The sequence below is a fragment of the Chiloscyllium plagiosum genome, chromosome 27, assembly GCF_004010195.1.
Source record: "Chiloscyllium plagiosum isolate BGI_BamShark_2017 chromosome 27, ASM401019v2, whole genome shotgun sequence".
NCBI classification, from domain to species: domain Eukaryota; kingdom Metazoa; phylum Chordata; class Chondrichthyes; order Orectolobiformes; family Hemiscylliidae; genus Chiloscyllium; species Chiloscyllium plagiosum.
This window is the reverse complement of record NC_057736.1, coordinates 26,062,326-26,080,841: the sequence shown is the minus strand read 5'-3', so window position 1 is coordinate 26,080,841 and position 18,516 is coordinate 26,062,326. Positions and strand designations below refer to the sequence as shown.

General features: G+C 38.7%; 1 protein-coding gene across 1 annotated transcript in view; it reads right to left on the bottom strand.

Moving 5' to 3' along the window:
* The window catches only part of LOC122563384 (ankyrin-3), a 46,037-nt gene extending 28,768 nt beyond the window's left edge, over window positions 1-17,269 (bottom strand). Inside the window, exons 1-6 of the mRNA XM_043717125.1 lie at window positions 17,148-17,269; window positions 16,694-16,803; window positions 15,393-15,499; window positions 10,236-10,322; window positions 8,826-8,976; window positions 6,510-6,671 (exon numbers count right to left, since the gene is read on the bottom strand). Coding sequence (XP_043573060.1) covers window positions 6,510-6,671; window positions 8,826-8,976; window positions 10,236-10,322; window positions 15,393-15,499; window positions 16,694-16,803; window positions 17,148-17,269 — 739 coding nt within the window. The remainder of the gene's footprint in view (window positions 1-6,509; window positions 6,672-8,825; window positions 8,977-10,235; window positions 10,323-15,392; window positions 15,500-16,693; window positions 16,804-17,147) is intronic.
* Window positions 17,270-18,516: the final 1,247 nt, after the last annotated feature.

Genomic DNA, 18,516 nt, shown 5'->3' with positions numbered 1-18,516 from the left:
ACCAGGGCTCACAGATGCCACATTTAAATCCTGGAGGTCCAGGGGTATTTCCTGTTTAGGGGATCTGTTTGATGAGGGGGTCATGATGTCTTTTGAACAGCTGCACCAGAGATTTGGACTACCTAATGGAGACCTCTTTCGATACTTCCAAATTCGAGATTACATACTGAAGAAGACTACATTATTAGATAGCCTTTATAAATCAGATAGGGAATGAAGAGTGTTGTGGCCAATGGGTTTGCCCTCGGTCAGCACTCTCTATCATTTATTACATAATGAAGTTTCAGAAGACATGGGACAATTGCTTAGAACATGGGATCAGGAATTGGGGTTGGAAATATCCACAGAAATGTGGGATGACATCTGAGAAAATTCCAGAAAAATCTCCATCTGTAATAGAACCCAAGCCATTCAGTTAAAGATACTCCATAGGACTCATATAGCACTGGAACGATTGGCAAAATTTAGGGCAGGAGCATCTCCAATGTGTCCCAAATGTAAAATAGAGGTGGGCACTCTCACATACTGCTTATGGACATGTCATAAGATCCGCAAATACTAGGTCAGAGTAGCAAATGCTTTGACAGAAATCCTGGAAGCGGAAATTAGAGTAGATCCAGTATCTCTTCTCCTGGGCTTTTCGAGCTTGTCTTCCCTGGATGTGCACAGGAGGAAATTATTTTCCATTCTCTCCTTTTGTGCAAGGAAAAATATCTTAGTAAACTGGGTAGCTGAGGGCCCTCCAGGACTTTCGAATTGGTATAGGTTAGTCGTGGAATGTATTCCCCTTGACTTCCTTACAAATATGGTGCACCATAAAACTGAATTATTCTATAAAATATGGCATCCATTCCTGAAATATATAGATACAATTACTTCGGCCATTTTGTCAAGGGCTTTCATGTGGTAGCGGTTCTGGCTGGTCCGGGGGTTCTTGGGGAGAGGAATCTCGCATGAATACGGGTTTTATTATGACTTGATGTTAATTCGTTCCAAGCATGTACTTCACTATTTAATTATTATGTTATCTTTTTTTTCTCTTGAGTAATGTAAGATATTTTATTATATGCTCTGGTTAGTTATAGGTTAGATTAGTAGGTAGCTGAGTTTTGTTTTCTCCTTTTTTTCTCTTTTTTTTGTCTGTTAGGTTTTGGTTATTATTTATTTAATATTTAATTGTATATTAATGTTTGTATTTGTGAGTATTATTTTGTAAGTTTGTAAAAATATGTTAAATTTTCAATAAAAATATCTATTAAAAAAAAGTTTTTGACTGTTAGAATTGTGACTGCAGAAGGAGATCAGGTATACATGAAATGCAGCCGTTTGCAAAGCAACTCAAATGGTGACCTGAAAATGAAGCCCTTAAAGGTAAAGTTGAAGATATATATTGAAGCAATATTCATTCCAAAAAGATAAATGGAGCCGAGAGCTGAATGTAATGAAGAAAATGAAAATCTACAGATTCAGATGGTAAATGTTGTGCAAAATCCACTAATCTCAAAAGCAAGTCTAAAACTTGCACAGGTTACCCTAAACAGACCAGAAAAGATTTGTACTGTTTTACAGGCTACCAAGCCATTGGCTGCTGAACAAATCCCAGAAAATTGCAAAAATGCTTCCATAGCTGTCTTCCTGGTATATATCATCTCAAAGCAATAGAAATGTGAGACTCAGCACCTGTTGAGAAGCATTTTAGCTGTTCTCAACTCCAGCCTGAAAGACAAGATAAAGGAACCAGTGACCCCACTGACCTAGGCAGTCCTGAAATGGGATAGAAAAATGTGAAAGCCAAGAAACCATTCCTTGACGAGCTGGCAGATAATGATAACCAAGTGAAAGCAGGAAAGACATCCATCACAGAACATCGGGAGAAAAATTGTGATGAGAAAAAAGAATGGAACAAAGAAGAAAAGATGCAATTGAAAACGTCTGAAATCAAGTTCATAGGTTATGTACTGATAACACAAATATTCTGTCTGGATCCTGGCAAAAGGAGAGATATAACAGAGATGCAGCAACCAACTAAAATGAAAGTGCAATGGTTTGTTAGGTTTATAAACTACCTAATAAAATTCTGGCCTGATTTCTCACCATAGTGTGACTCTCTACAATGGCTCACTATTAAGGTTGTGCCATGGAGTTTGGGTACAGTCGCAGAAGCAGTTGTCACACAAATCAATAAACTAGCAAGAATAGGTCTAAATGCTCTAGATGTCATCAACCAACAAAGAAATACAAATATCTTGATCTGATCAGGAACTTGTCAGAGGAACATCAGATCCAATGCAACACCCTTACCCCAAAAATGAATGCATGAACATAGGAATTAAGGCCAGAATTAAATCATTCAACCCTTCATGCCTTTCAATAAGATTATGGCTCTTTTGTTTCTGTTCCATATTCCACATTTCCATGCAATAATCTTCAGTTCCCTTACCGAACAAAAATATATCTACCTCCACTTTTAAAATAATAAATGACAATGCCTCCATGACTTCTGACATAGAGTTTCAAAATGGTACAATGATGTGAGAAAAAAAATTCCCCTCGCCTCTGTCCTAAAAGGACAACCTCTGAATAGTGTTAAGTATTCTAGTTCTGGACTCACCCACATCAGTAAATGTCACTTCCATGCACACCTTCTCAAGATATTTCATAACCTTAAAATTCAATCAAACCACCCCTCACTCTTCAAAACTCTAGTGAAAAAAAAGTTCAATCTATGCTCATAAGGTAACCTATTCATTTCAGGTACCAGTTTAGTAAATCTCCTCTGAAACACCTCCAAAGTATATACATCTTTCCATACATAAGGAAACCAAACTGTACAGTATTTGAGATGTGTTGTCCATAATGCCCTGTATAACTGAAGTGTAACATACTTACTTTTCAGTTCAATTTCTTTTAATAATAAAGGATAACATTCTATTTGTTTTTTTAACCACTTGTAAGTATTGCATACTAACTTTCTGTGACTCATGCATTAGAACACTAAGATCCCTGTGCACCTCAGAATTCTGGGGTCCTCTTCCATTTAAATAATACTTTTTAAAAAATCTGTCCTACCAAAGTAAACAACTTCGCATTTTCTCATATTACTCCATCTGCTAGATTTTTGCCCACTCTCAGCCTACTACATCATTGTTATGTCATCTTCACAACATATTTTGCTTCTTATCTGTATATTTAGTCATCATGCCTTAATCCCCTCTTCTAAGTCATTGATGCAATTGTAAAACGTTGAGAGCCCAGAACAGGTGCTTACAGGATCCCGCTCATCATATCCTGCCACTTCTCTTATGACAAGTTCCTGGAAAAGATCCACCTATACATATGCTCTGTTTTCTGTCTGTTAGCAAATCTTCTACCCACGTTAGTATGTTATCTCCAACACCATGAGCTCCTATGTTGAACTAAACTTTTTATGCACAACCCTGTCAAATGCCATTTGGACATCTGACTCCAATATATCAAAGGTGCACCTTTATCCATGGTCCATGCTACTCCTTCAAAGAATTCCAATATGTTAGTAAAACACAATTTCTCTTTCATAAAACCCTGCTGACTTATACCAATTCTGTTGAGTTTTCCCTAGTGCCAATTATAACCCCCTTAATAATCAATTTTCACATCTTCTCACAAAAAGTGTCAAGCAAAACTGGCCTCCAATTTCCATTTTTCTGCCTCCGTTCCTTCTTGAATAGAGGGGTCAGATTTGCTATTTTCTAATCTAATAGAATCTTTCCAGAGTCTAATAAATTTTGGAGAACTCACAACAATATAACTAATACATCATTACCACCTTGTTTACGACCCTAGGATGAGGTCCAGTAGGATTCAGAATCGTTATCAACCCACAGCTCCAGATGTTTGCTCAGTACCACTTCGCTAGTGATTATAATTTCACCATGTTCTTCACTTCCTTAAAACTCCAAAATTATAGGTATTACTGGAATTTTTTAACCTCTATCGGGAAGACATAATCAACATTACATTTGCCATTTCTTTATTATCTACTTTTAACTCCCCATCCTCACACTCTAGAGGACCAACATTCATTTTATTTACTTTTGCTATCTGATTTTACATTTCTAGCTAGTTATTTCTCATGCTGTAATTTATTAGTCCTGATTTCATTTTTTTGTCATTCTCTGCCATTCTTTGTATCCTGACCAGTCATCTGATATGTCAGTCACCTTTGTGCAACTGCAGGTTTTTCCTTACATCTGTTGCTCTCCTTAACTTTTTTAGTTAACCACAGATGGTGGGTGTTCTCCTTGGAAGTTTTCTTTCTACAAGGAATGCACTAACTTTGAGTATTTGGAAATTATTTTTTAGTGACTGCTGCTGCTTCTCTAATGATCTATCTCCGAACTTAATATTCAAATTCAATTCAGTTAACTCAGCTTTCATTCCTATACAGATGTCCTTATTTATATTAAAAATACCAGTTCCTTACTCACTCATTACCCTATCAAACTCAATGCAAAGTTCAATCGTTGTATGATTGCTGCTTCCTAAAGATGCCTTTACTTTGAGGTCATTAATTAATGCTGTCACATTACACAATACCAAATGTAGTACAGCTTACTCTCTCATCAGTTCCAAATTGTGTTGTTTGAGGTGACTATCAATGAATTTCTAAAACAGAACTTAATTTGGCTCCATGAGTTATGCAGTATCATAAGTGGCCAAAGGCTTAGCTGGTCATAGGTTGTTTTTGACTGCAATGGCTCCATGAATTATGCAGTATCATAAGTGGCCAAAGACTTAGCTGGTCATTGGTTGTTTTCAACTGCAATGGTGGGGCTACCTTCCGCTTTGCCAGAATTAATGAAGCTCCAGAAAACACTGAACTTTGTCATGAAACTGGGCTGCAGACATCAAAGCAAAAATCAAACAGATAAAAAAGACTTTTTCAGCCTTCTTCCAGTTGTTAGTAGCTGTTATTGCATGGGCTTTTCTTCCCTGGTCAACGTTCAGTGTAAGTTGATACCTGACCGTCTGTAGAAGGTAGAAATGATGGTCATCTTCTGCCAAAAGCAAGTCTGACCCATACACAGACAGGACTCATTAGCTTTTAAAAGGAATTTGAAGTACAACAGTAAAGAAGTCCTGCTGCAATTATATAAGCTTTTGAACCACATCTTGGAACATAGTGGACAGTTTTGGTCTTCTAACCTAAAGAATGATACAGGTAGTTCTCCTATAATGCTGTAGTTGCATTCCAGCGGAACCTTGCTTAATATAAATAATGGATTCTAATGGGAAAAGTAGGGTTAGTGACAGACCAGCAAACAAAATCACTCATGATCGCTCAATAATCACCGAAAAGTTTCACACAAAGAATAGCACAGTCTGCATGGAAGTTGAAATAATATTTATTAACAAAACTATAATAAATTTCACACAGTACATTTAAAAAAATGTAAGAAAGCTGTTCTCTGTACAGTATCATTCACAGAATGCTGCTCTGTTGGCAGCTGAAATCAGTACATGCACAGAACGGCACAAAGACTGAGTGATATCGCGCATGCGCAGAACTGCACAGAGACTTCAGTGCTGACAATACGCATGCACAGAAATGGCAATAAAACCAGCGCATATGGAGAATGGAGCAGCGATTTCACCGCGCACATCAGTGCATGCGCAGAACAAAGCGCACAAACTGATCCCTGCTGGAATCATGCTATTGCCAACAAAGGTAAGCATTCTCCAAAATACCATTCCCTAATTCTTCAGTGATGTTATAGCGCTGCCGAAATGCATGTTATCCCAGAAATACCTGCACACCTGCCTTAAAGGGTATGTAATAAAGGTAGACTTGACTGATTTCTGCGACGATGGCATTAACTTGAGAAGAGACTGAATATACTAAGCCTATATATTTCAGAGTCAAGAGTGTGGTGCTAGAAATGCATAGCAGGTCAGGCAGCATCCAAGGAGCATGAGAATCAACATTTCAGGCAAAAGCCCAATTCCTGATGAAGGGCTTTTGGCTTTTCGAGCACCACACTCTTGACTCTGATCTCCAGCATCTGCTGTCCTCACTTTCTCCTATATATTTCAGAGTTTAGAAGTATGAGAAGTGATCACATTGGAACATCAATTCTTAAGGACTTAGAAGGGTATGTATTGGGAAGATGTTTCCCCTTATTTCAAGGTCTCGAATCAGGAGTCATAGTCAGAATCAGCAGTTGTGCATTTAGGAGGTGAAAAATGTCTTCACTCAAAATATTGTAAATCTTTGGAATCTTCTTCTCCAGATAAATGTGAACATTCAGTTACTGAGTACAAGCAACACAAAGATCAATAGTTCTATAGATTTAGGGCAACAGGAATATTGAGATTGTGCAGTGAGTTGAATAGATTTTAGTGAATAGGTGAATATGCTCCTACAGACTGAATCTACTCATCCTCTTATTTCTTCAAACATTCAATTTCAGTGTTCAACAATGAAGAAACAAAAATACAAATAAAAACACAATTCATCATTATTCACTGACCATTTGCTGCAGCAAGGAAAAGTGGTGTTCTCTTTCTGGCATCCTTTCTGTGAATACTTGCATGGTGTTCATATAAGCATACAACAGCTTCTAAAGCATCATGTTTTGCTGCACAGTGCATTGGTGTCAGCATATCTCCGTCTGAAACTTGATCTACATTTGCTGGAAAAAAATTTAATTATTACATTTCAATTATTAATTTTTTGACTGACAAAAGTAACTATATGTATTTTATAAAGGCTATTATTAGATTAGATTACTTACAGTGTGGAAACAGGCCCTTCAGCCCAACAAGTCCACACCGACCCGCTGAAGCGCAACCCACCCAGACCCATTCCCCTACATTTACCCCTTCACCTAACACTACGGGCAATTTAGCATGGCCAATTCACCGAACCTGCACACTTTAGACTGTGGGAGGAAACCGGAGCACTCGGAGGAAACCCATACAGACACGGGGAGAATGTGCAAACTCCACACAGTCAGTTGCCTGAAGCAAGAATTGAACCCGGGTCTCCAGCGCTGTGAGGCAGCAGTGTTAACCACTGTCCCACTGTGCCACCCACCAGATCTTATGAACATCCATCAGCATTTCTGATTAGATTACATTAGATTCCCTACAGTATGGAAATCCCTTTGGCCCAACATGTCCACACCGACCCTCCAAAGAGTAACCCATGTAGACCTGTTCCCCTACCCTAAATTTACCCCTGACTAATACACCTATCACTATGGGCTATTTAGCATGGCCAATTCACCTGACCTGCATATCTTTGGATTGTGGGAGGAAACCGGAGCACCCGCAGGAATCCCACGTAGATACGGGGAGAATGTGCAAACTCCATACACACAGTCACCCGAGGCGGGAATCGAACCCGGGTCTGTGGTGCTGTGAGGCAGCAGTGCTAACCACTGAGCCACCATGCTGCCCCTATCTGAGCCACCATGCCGCTCCTCCACTGAGCCACCATGCCGCCCTGTATTGAGTTAAATAGCACCATTTTCAGTAAAACAAAGACAGAGGGCAATTCCTGACTTACACCCAATTCCAATATTTTTGCAATAACTATAACTCTCCCACAGTGCTAGCCACTCAGTAGCACAGTAACACTGAAGCCAAAGTAGCATGCTGCTCACTATCCTTCAGAACTGCACATTCCAAGAATCACCAAGTTCTATGGTACAGCTTATGCATCCATCTTCAATGAAAATCAGGCCGTAAGATATTGCACATGTTATTTCCACAACAGACATTTCTTTATGAAGAGATTGGTGACTTTATTATAAAACATTACAAGGGAAATCAAAGTTAGATAAATGTCAATTCTTGCTCATGAACTTCAATAGTATGGTTATTAAAACACACAATGAAGTATAAGAAGCTTTGAAACTATGTTGATTACCATTTCCCTGCCCATAATGATCTTTGCACTGCATGCCAGCCGTCAGAACTGTGCCAAAACTTTTCTCTAACCAGACTGACAGTCTATTAGCATATTATTTAGGATGAGCAACAGTCCTAACAGCGATTCAGTGAACATTTTAGTGACATACTGGAGAACACAAAATGTTACTTTCATTCTGGCTCAAATGAATTAACACCAAAATATAATATAAACTATAGTTACAAAGCATGTCTGAAGAATTGATATAAGACATTCTTTTTGTAACATTCTGCAAATTTATTAGAGTTTTTAAACAATTTATTCATTCACGGATGTCACTGACACGGACTGCATTTGTTGCCTTTCTTTAATTTCCGCTGAACTGAGTACCATATGAGGCCATTTCAGAGTGCAGTTAAGAATCATCCACATTGCTGTGTGTCTATTTTTACATGCAGGTCAAATCAGGTAAGGATGACAGTTTACCATCCCTGAAAGACATTAGTGAACCAGATGGTTTCATAACAATCAATGAGAGTTGACATGGTCACCATCACTGAGTTTATTTTAGTTTTCAGATTTGTCAACAGAGTTCAAATTCCATCAGTGGCCATGGAGGAATTTGAACCATGTATTCAGAACACTGGCTTGAGCTGCTTAATTAGTAGTCTAGTAGCCTTATCACTATGCCACCATCTCCCTTTAAAATACCCATTTGGAAGCTGAATTTATGTTTTAATAATTATTTATTTAACTTTGTAAAATATTAACAATCTAATAACTTTTTATGAAGTATTTGTGCCAGATGATTTTCAACAAACAAAAACATTGCAAGGAAATGTTGTTACTAAAGTGCAAAATATATGTATTTGTAGACATTGAATGTTTTCATTAAAATATTATTTTCAAATAAATCCATATCTCTTGATACCTTTTTCCTGGATAAGAAACTTGATCATTTCCACATTGTTTGCAGCAGCTGCCACATGTAGGGCAGTTCTTCCAAAAACATCAGTCTGGTTCACATCAGCGCCTTGCTCCACAAGAAATATTGCAATATCCACGTGCCAGTTTCGAGCCACCTACACCAATTAAATAAATACGGCACGTTAAGGCTCAATGTCAATTATCAATTTGTTTTTTACTTATTCATGTATAAACCCAAGGTTTATTAATTTAGTTATGAAAAGTTTGACAAGATTACCAGCAGCCTGCAAAATAACAATATATATAATGACAGGTAGATTTTGCTTATCTTGTGCAATCTATTAAAGAGATTATTCATATTCATTAGTTGTGTTACGAATTATGGAATAGGAGAATGGGACTCAAGACATCACAATTTGGAGATTATAAATACTTCAACTTAGATGAATGTTAAGACTGCAGAAGTGACAAGGAATGGATGTAAGTTTCAGGATGGTACAAGTGAGATAAGGATGTAGGGGAGTGTCAGAGAAATTATGAAATTATGAGACATTTGAGGCACTAAGGTTGTGCACCATTGAATTCAATCTGATTGTGTAGTTATAATAGGGATGTTGTCAATTATTAGAGTCAATAGCTTTTGGTAAGAAACAATTAAGATGACCTTGGTCTTAGTCATGTTAAATTTCAGAAAGAAATAACTAAGCTACAACTTGATAATGTGGAGATTAAAATGGCACACTAACAATGTAGAATTGAAGATTATCAGCTTGCAAGATGTTCATCTCATGTTCCTAAAGGAAAGCGTGAAATGAAAGATTAAAAGGATGGTAAGTGTAGAACTCTGAGAAATTCCCAAGGAGATGTGAAGGAAAATAGAGAATCTGTTGTAGAAAATGAGCTGGCTGCATTATTGGAACCAAACAAACAGATTAGCTATTGAGTAGAACAGATTTTATGACTAAACTGAACAACAAAGAAAAAGAAAATGTCATTGACTCGGTTGAAGAATGTCAGTAACATCAATCAAGGTGGTAGATGAACTCTGTGCAAGAGGGAAAATGCACTTAAGAAATAAGACAGAAAATGAAGGCAAAGCTAAGACTGAAAGGAAATTTCAACAATGTGCTAAGGAACATGAAAAAACAAAAATATAATCCATAGAATGAAAGGATCAATGATTTAATACATTTCCATGACTCCTTTACAAAAATAGAGGTGAAATAAAAAATAGTTTAAAAGTTTTCAACTGAAGTCTGGATTTCATGCAGCTGTGTTGTCAGATTTATTAAATGATATTTTGGTTAAACTATTCTGTTAGTTATTACTCAAGGAATAGCCTCAGGTCAGTTTTAAAATTAGGTATTCCAAAATACAATGCACTAATAAATACACAAGATTAAATATACTTTACCTCGTGCAGAACAGTGCATCCATTCACATCCTTGAAATTTATGTTAGCACCTTGTTGTAGAAGTGTCTCTAAAAAAGCTAGATCAATCTAACAAAAATGGGCAGGTCAAGATAAAAAAAATTCAAATTTAGTCAATAACTGAGAAAAAGCAAGGAAGTAAATATTCATCTTTGCTATGTTATTTGGTTCCCACATGCAACAATGACAAAATGGGATTAGAGACATATATTATATCTTTATCCCACAGTGAAAAACAGCCCAATGATAGGATGGTGCCCATAAACTGATTTATTAATCAGTGGCATAAATTCACACGCCTACCCACTCTGCCTAAAAAATCCCATTCAACAAGTGGAGGTATACAATTAATCCTCCGACTTGAAATAATCTTGTACTGAAATCATTATTCACAAATACGATAAATATAATATTGTTAGTGATTTTTGAAAAGATTTGTAGCTCAGGTTGAGGTTCTCGATGTATGTTTGCTCGCTGAGCTGGAAGGTTTGTTTTCAGATGTTTCGTCACCATACTAGGTAGTAACATCGTTGGTGAGCCTCCAGTGAAGCACTTGTGTATGTTCTGCTTTCTATTTATGTGTTTAGATTTCTTTGGGTGGGTGATGTCATTTTCGGTTCTTTTTCTCAGACAATGGTAGATAGAGTCCAAATCAATGAGTTTATTAATGGAGTTCCAGTTGAAATGCATTGCTTCAAGTAATTCTCATGTGTGTCTCTTTGGCTTGTTCTAGAATGGATGTGTTGTCCCAGTCAAAGTGGTGACCTTCTTCGTCTGTATGTAAGGATACTAGTGACAGTGGGTCATGTCTTTTTGTGGCTAGTTGATGTTCATGTGTCTTGGTGGCTAGTATTCTACCTGTTTGTCTGATGTAGTGTTTGTTACAATCCTTGCAAGGTATTTTGTAAAATGATATTTGATTTGCTTGTTGTTTGCGTGGGGTCTTTTAAGGTCATTAGCTGCTGTTTTAGTGTGTTAGTAGGTTTGTGGGCTACCATGATGCCAAGAGGTTTGAGTAGTCTGGAAGTCATTTCAGAGATGTCCTTGATGTTGGGTAAAGTAGCTAGGATTTCTGGGCACGTCGTGTCTGCTTGTTTGGGTTTATGGCTGAGGAACCGGTGGACTGTGTTTATTTGGTACCCGCTCTTCTTGATTACGCTGTATAGGTATTTCTCTTCTGCTCTTCGTAGGTCCTTGGTGCTGCAGTGTGCAGTGGCTCGCTGAAATAATGTCCTAATGCAGCTTCATTTGTCGGTGTTGGGATGATTGCTTCTGTAGTTAAGTATTTGGTTCATGTGTGTTGTTTTCCTGTAGATGCAGGTTTGAAGTTCCCCATTGAGTGTTCGTGCTACTGTGACATCTAGGAATGGCAGTTTGTTGTTGTTCTCCTCCTCTTTTGTGAATTTTATGCCAGTGAGGATATTATTGATGATGTTGTAGGTTTCCTCTAATTTGTTTTGTTTGATGACAAAGGTGTCATCCACGTAGCTGACCCAAAGTTTGGGTTGGATGGTTGGGAGAGCTGTTTTTACAAGTCTCTGCATTACTGCTTCTGCTAGAAACCCTGATATTGGTGATCCTATGGGTGTTTCATTGATTTATTTGTTGGTCTTGTTATTGGATATGAAGTGGGTGGTAAGGCACAGGTTCACTAGCTTGATGACGTTATCTTTGCTGATGAAGTTGGCGCTGTCTGCTGTCTGTGTCTTCCGTTCTTCTAGTAGTGTAGTCAGTGTTTCTTTGGCCAGGTTAATATTAATGGATGTGAACAGCGCTGTTACATCAAAGGAGACCATTATTTCATCCTCTTCTATCTTGGTGTCTTTGATGGTGTTCAGGAATTATTGGATGGAGTGAACAGAGTGGTGTGAGTCTTCTATTAAGTGTTTTAGTCTTTGGTGGAGTTCCGAGGCTAGTCTGCACATTGGTCTTCCAAGTAGTGAGACTATGGGTCTGAGGGGGGCTCCTGGTTTGTGTACTTTAGGTAATCCGTAGAAGCGTGGTGTGTTGGATCCATCTGGTTTCACCTTTTAAAAGTCTATCTGGTTAATTCTCCTGATTTCTGAGGTTTTTTGAGTAAGGCAGTGATTCGGTTCACGAGTGTGGGGTCGGGTCAATCACCACCTGTTGGTAAGTGTCAGTAACTGCAAGCTTTCTCATAGTAGTCTGTTCTGTTTAAAATGATGGTCTTGCATCCTTTGTCTGCCGATAGGATTACAATGTTTTTGTCTTTTTTGAGTCATTCTAGTGCTTTCCTTTCTTGTGTATTGAGTGCATCTCCTTCCTTTTTCCTGCTTAGTGTTGGTGCGACTGTCTGTCTAATGGTCTGTTGGGTTTCTTCTGTGAATCCGTTGTATTTCAGATTCTAATGCTGCTAGAAAGCCCATTTGTCCGCATCTCTATAGTTGTAGTTTAATCCTCTTACTAGGACGGCTTTTTCTGTATGTTTGAGGTTGGTCTGAAAAGTTTTTATCCAAGTCTCTGTGTTGTCTGTATTGTTCTTTTGTGTGAGCTTGTCTTGATTTTTCCTGGAGGGCTAGTTTTTTCATTTTCTGTGTTGGCTGCTGTTTGATGTTTATGGCTCATTGTAGTATGTCTATCCATTCATGGTCTGTCGCATTAGTGAGTAAAGTTTTTTGGCGCAGACTTCCAAAAAGTGAAACCAAATGGATCCAACACACCATCCTTCTATGGATTACCCAAAGTACACAAACGAGGAGCCCCTCTCAGAACCATAGTCTCACTACCTGGAACACCAACGTATAGACAAGCCAAGGAACTCCACCAAAGACTAAAACACTTAATAGAAAACCCACGCCATTCCATTCACTCCACCCAAGAACTCCTGAATATCACCAAATGACACCAAGATAGAAGAGGATGAAACAATGGTCTCCTTTGACATAACAGCCCTGTTCACATCCATTAGTATCAACCTGGCCAAAGAAACACTGACTACACTACTAGAAGAACTGAAGAAACGAACACCAGACAGCGCCAACTTCATCAGCAAAGATAACATTGTCAATTTGGTGGACCTGTGCCTTCACTTTCAATAACAAGACCAACAAATAAATCAACGGAAAACCCACAGGATCACCAATATCAGGGTTTCTATCAGAAGCAGTAATGTAGAGGCTGAAAACAAAGCTATCTCAGCCATCCAATCCAAACTTTGGGTCTGCTACGTGGATGACACCTTTGTCATCACCAAATTAGAGGAAACTTACAACACCATCAATAATACCCTCACTGGCATAAAATTCACAAAAGAAGAGAAGAACAACAACAAACTGTCATTCCTAGATGTCACAGTAGCACGAACACTCAATGAGGAACTTCAAACCTGCATCTACAGGAAAATAACACACATGAACCAAATACTTAACTACAGAAGCAATCATCCCAACACCGACAAATGAAGTTACATTAGGACATTATTTCAACGAGCCACCACACACTGCAGCACCAAGGAACTACGAAGAGCAGAAGAGAAATACCTATACAGCATATTCAAGAAGAATGGGTACCCAATAAACACAGTCCACCGATTCCTCAGCAACAAACCCAAACAAGCAGACACAACGTACCCAGAAACCCTAGCCACTTTACCCGACATCAAGGACATCTCTGAAATGACTTCCAGACTACTCAAATCTCTTGGCATCATGGTAGCCCACAAACCTACCAACACACTAAACAGCAGCTCATGACCTTAAAAGACCCCACGCAAACAACAAGCAAATCAAATATCATTTTACAAAATACCTTGCAAGGATTGTAACAAACACTACATCAGACAAACAGGTAGAATACTAGCCACCAAGACACATGAACATCAACTAGCCACAAAAAGACATGACCCACTGTCACTAGTATCCTTACATACAGACGAAGAAGGTTACCACTTTGACTGGGACAACACATCCATCCTAGGACAAGTCAAACAGAGACGCACGTGAGAATTCATTGAAGCATGGCATTCCAATTGGAATTCTATCAATAAACTCATCGATTTGGACTCCATCTACCATCCTCTGAGAAAAAGAACCGAAAATGACATCACCCACCCAAAGAAATCTAAACACATAAATAGAAAGCGGAACATACCACTAGTACTTCATCGGAGGCTCACTGATGATGTTATCTAGTATGGTGACAAATGCCTGAAAATAAACCTTCCAGCTCATAATAATAATATCTGACTATATACACTAAACAAAATCTAGGCACAAATTATTGATCCCCTAATGTTAAAATATACATTTAATCAGTTGTTAACTTATCACAGAACTGTCTGAGTAGTCAAAAGTAAATGCAGCTTTCACATCAAGTGAGCTACAGCTGAGGCAAGATGGGGACAGTATCACATAAAACAGCAAGAAGCGCAAGTTACACTAGATTAGGACAAGGCCGTTGGTATTGGCTAGGGGAAAGAGAAAACAACAAAAGGTTTAAGGGTAGGATAGGTAAAACTAAGTGGTGGTGTCGTGGCAATGTCATTAAACTCGGAATTCAGAACTCTAGGCTACTGTTTTAGGGTTATGAGTTTGAATCCCACCGTGGCAGATGGTGAAATATAAATTCAACAAAATAACCTGGTGTAAGAGTTAGCTTAATGGTGATCACATAATCATTATTGTAAAAGTCATCTTATTTCAGAAATGTACTTTAGGAAATAGTCATACTTACCTGATCTGCCTGCTTGTGACACCAAGCATGCAGCCTCTCCTCTGGGCAATAAATGCTTTTTCTATCCAGCAACACCACGAACAACTAAAAAAAATTAGCTTTAAACTTTCTGGAGATGGAAAATAATTAAAAGAAGCTAAAGGGAGGCTGTATAGTTTAAATTAATAATATAATGGAGTGAAAATGGGTTAGAATACAGGAGAGGAAAGAATGAAGTGGAATAGGAGGGGTTCCCACTCTACTTTTCTTTACAGATTCTTCTACCTAACAATAGTATTGCTTTTACTACTTTGCTCCTCACTACTTATTAGGTTCCCTTTTTAACTGTTGAAAATCCTCTGCTATTTGCAGCTGCTACAGTAACCAGAGTAAAGCCAGTGAAGTTTATAATTTTTTTGCTAGGTTTGAAGAAAAAAGATGTATTCAGACTAAGTATTTAGCTGTTACCTCATATTTAGTTTTAGGATTGATGAACTGTTCAAAGAACATTTTGCTGATCACTTCTGCACGTGCTGACTCTTGAAATTCGTTAGTTATTACAGTTGTAAATGTTTCTGAAATACAGATCCAGGATCAGAGAAGATAACCGTAAGAATATTGGAAAACCCCTGGTGTTTTGTAACCAATTAATGACAGCTAACTCAAAGTCTATAACTGACTGCACACTTCATTAATTTCATTGCTTTATTGAAGTATATCTTTAATGCCATTATTTTGTTCTCCCAGGTAAAAGCAGTTTAGAGGTGACTTAGTGGGTAATTATGGTTTGGGTTTTCATTGACTGAAAGTCTTATTAGCCAAAAGGTGTAATCAATGTCAATTGGTCAAAAAAACTTGAATAACAGTCCAGTAAAGTTTATTCTCACACTTTTCACTGAATTCCATGAGATCTAACTTTACTAATCAGCCTAAATGCAGAACCTTATCAAAGGCTTTACTAAGGTCCATGGAGACAATATTTCCTGCTTTGCCTGCATCCTGCCACCGTAGGCAATCACTCAGCTGTAAGGACAGACTGCTTAGTAAGCCTTGAATGAAATCAATCGCTTCTCATTCATCAGTCATGCCGTCCCAGGAATCAATTTAGTAAACCTTTGTTGTACTTATTACATCACATTAGAACAATTTGTATTGTTCATCAAATGAAATCTTAACTGACAACTAATACAGGAAAAGACTCAGATCATCCATACGTTGCTACCACATGAAGGACACAACTCACCTGACTCTACAGGAATTGCCTGGGAAGTTGATATTTCTGATGAGCTGCTGTCTGAAAACCCTCCAAGGAGTCCCCAGCTCTAGCTGGAGTTACAGACTTTGGATCATTGTGGTTCGTTTACTTGAATAGTTAGCCAGGAAAAGTTAGAGAAATTAAAACTTAGTTGTAATTCCTGGTTGTTAAACTCACTAACTACCCACCAGTGAGCTGCCAGACCTCCCAAAGATATAGGAGTTCCCCCACCTGGGATGCTTTTTACCAGGAAATGGGCACCCAACTTCCCAATCTGGGACCCAACACCGACGGCACCTTTATGTTCCTTTCTTTGTGGATTCCTGAACGGCGCTACTTCAGCTGAGAAGGGTCCTGACCCCAGAGGTTTGAGTTAGGAACTCATTCATAGGTATGTGATTGAGTTTGAACTGTGTTAGCAACGGGGAGTTCAACCGACTCAGATCAGAAAATTGAGTCACTATGTCTGAGCTTATGGAATATTAAATGATATTGGCAGTATACACTGATCAACTGAAACTAACCGAGACGCGAAAGACTAAGATTTGATCGTGTGCGTACAAGGATGCTCCTTCGTGGACTTTGTGATAGCCACCATCGTCCATCAAAGCGAGATAAACGTTCCTAAAGGGAACAGTAAGAAGAACATTTGACCACAAATAATAAATAATTAACGTTGAAAAGTAGCTGGAGTGGAGGGTGAGGAAGAGGAACGGAGGGATTTGAGGGGAAGGGGAAGAGAGGGATGCAGGGAAGAGTGAGGAGAGGAGAGGCAGGAAGAGAAAAGTGGAGGGGAGCGGGAATAGAGACGTGAGGAAGGGTGAAGGTACATGTAGCGAAGAGGGGGATAGGGTGAATTGGAAGGGCAGTGTGTGGGGGAAGAATAGAGGAAGTCAAAGGTATGAGGGTTATTATTAGTCCGGGGGAGGGTGGAGGAATGAGACCGGTCAGAAGAAATCCCCTGTCACCATCGGTGAGCTTGTTTAAGCTTCTCGGCGCCTCCTTGTTCACTCGCAGGGCACGTGGCCACCACACCAACGGCTGCCCCTCCGCGCGGTGGTAGCACGTCACCCTTCCGCGCGAGCTTCATCCTCGCTGCTTCAGAGAGGTGTGTCAACGAGTTTGGTTGGATTACTCCTGTCCTGTATTCTAAATGCTCTTCGCAGAACTAATCGTCCAAGTAATTTAGATGGTGAAAACCTTATTGCTTCTGTAACTGTTTTGTTTCATAATTCCATGATTTGAACATTTTAATCCAGGCTTTTATTGTTTAAGGCTGATGTCGTTTGCTGTGGTGAAAGCTCTGTTACTTGCAGGAGTGAATTACTTATGCTTTCTCAAAACTTAAATAGGTTTTATTTGGGATCAGTACCTGGAACATTTTCATATTAAAAAGTACGAACATGGTCCTAAGTAAAAGGTTAGTAATCGAATAAAAGAAAATTTCTGCCGATGCTGGAAATCTGAAACAAACACTGAATGCTGGAGTCTGCAGGTATGGCAGCATCTGTGGAGAGAGAAGCAGAGTTCACGTTTTGAGTCCGATATGACTTCTTCAAAACTGAATTTCAGATTAACAATTGTTTTAAAATGGTTAAAATGCTATGGATATACTTTGTGCAATTTCTACATTCGTGAGGCCAATCCCATCACGTTTTACTGTTAGTTCATGTTTCAGGCCAATCAAGGGGAAACAAGACTACTTATGCATTCTTTGCAAGCTAAAGATATCCTAAAGCACTTTACAACCAGTGAAACTTAGACACGAAAGTGATGCAGCCCATTTTCAAATGTAGAAAGGCCAGGATAACATCGAGGCTTGACCTGACAAATGCTAAGTCAGTGCCACACCAGTACCAGGCAAAGATCTCCAATAAGAGAGAACCTAACAATCATCCTGTGATATTCAGTAGCATTATTAACATTGAATCCTCCCACTATTAATATCTAAGGAATTATCATTGAACAGCAACTGACATGGTCTAGGCATATAAATACTGTGGTGATAAGAGCAAGCAAGAGGCTGGGAATCATGAAAAGCATAATTCAACTTAAGACTTCCCAAAGTCTGTCCACAATCGTCAAGGCACAACTCAAAAGTATGATGGGATGCTCTTCACATTCCTGGATGAGTGCAGATCCAACAACATTCAAGAAGCTTAACACTATCCAGGACAAAACAGCTCACTTGATGTGCACCCCACCTGCAAAACACTCAGTCCCTCCACCACTAATGCTGAGTAACAGTATTGTGTACCATCTGCAAGGTGCACTGCAGAAATACATGAAAGGACTTTAGAAGCAGCTTCCAAGCAGCATTCCTTTTAATTTTCTTTA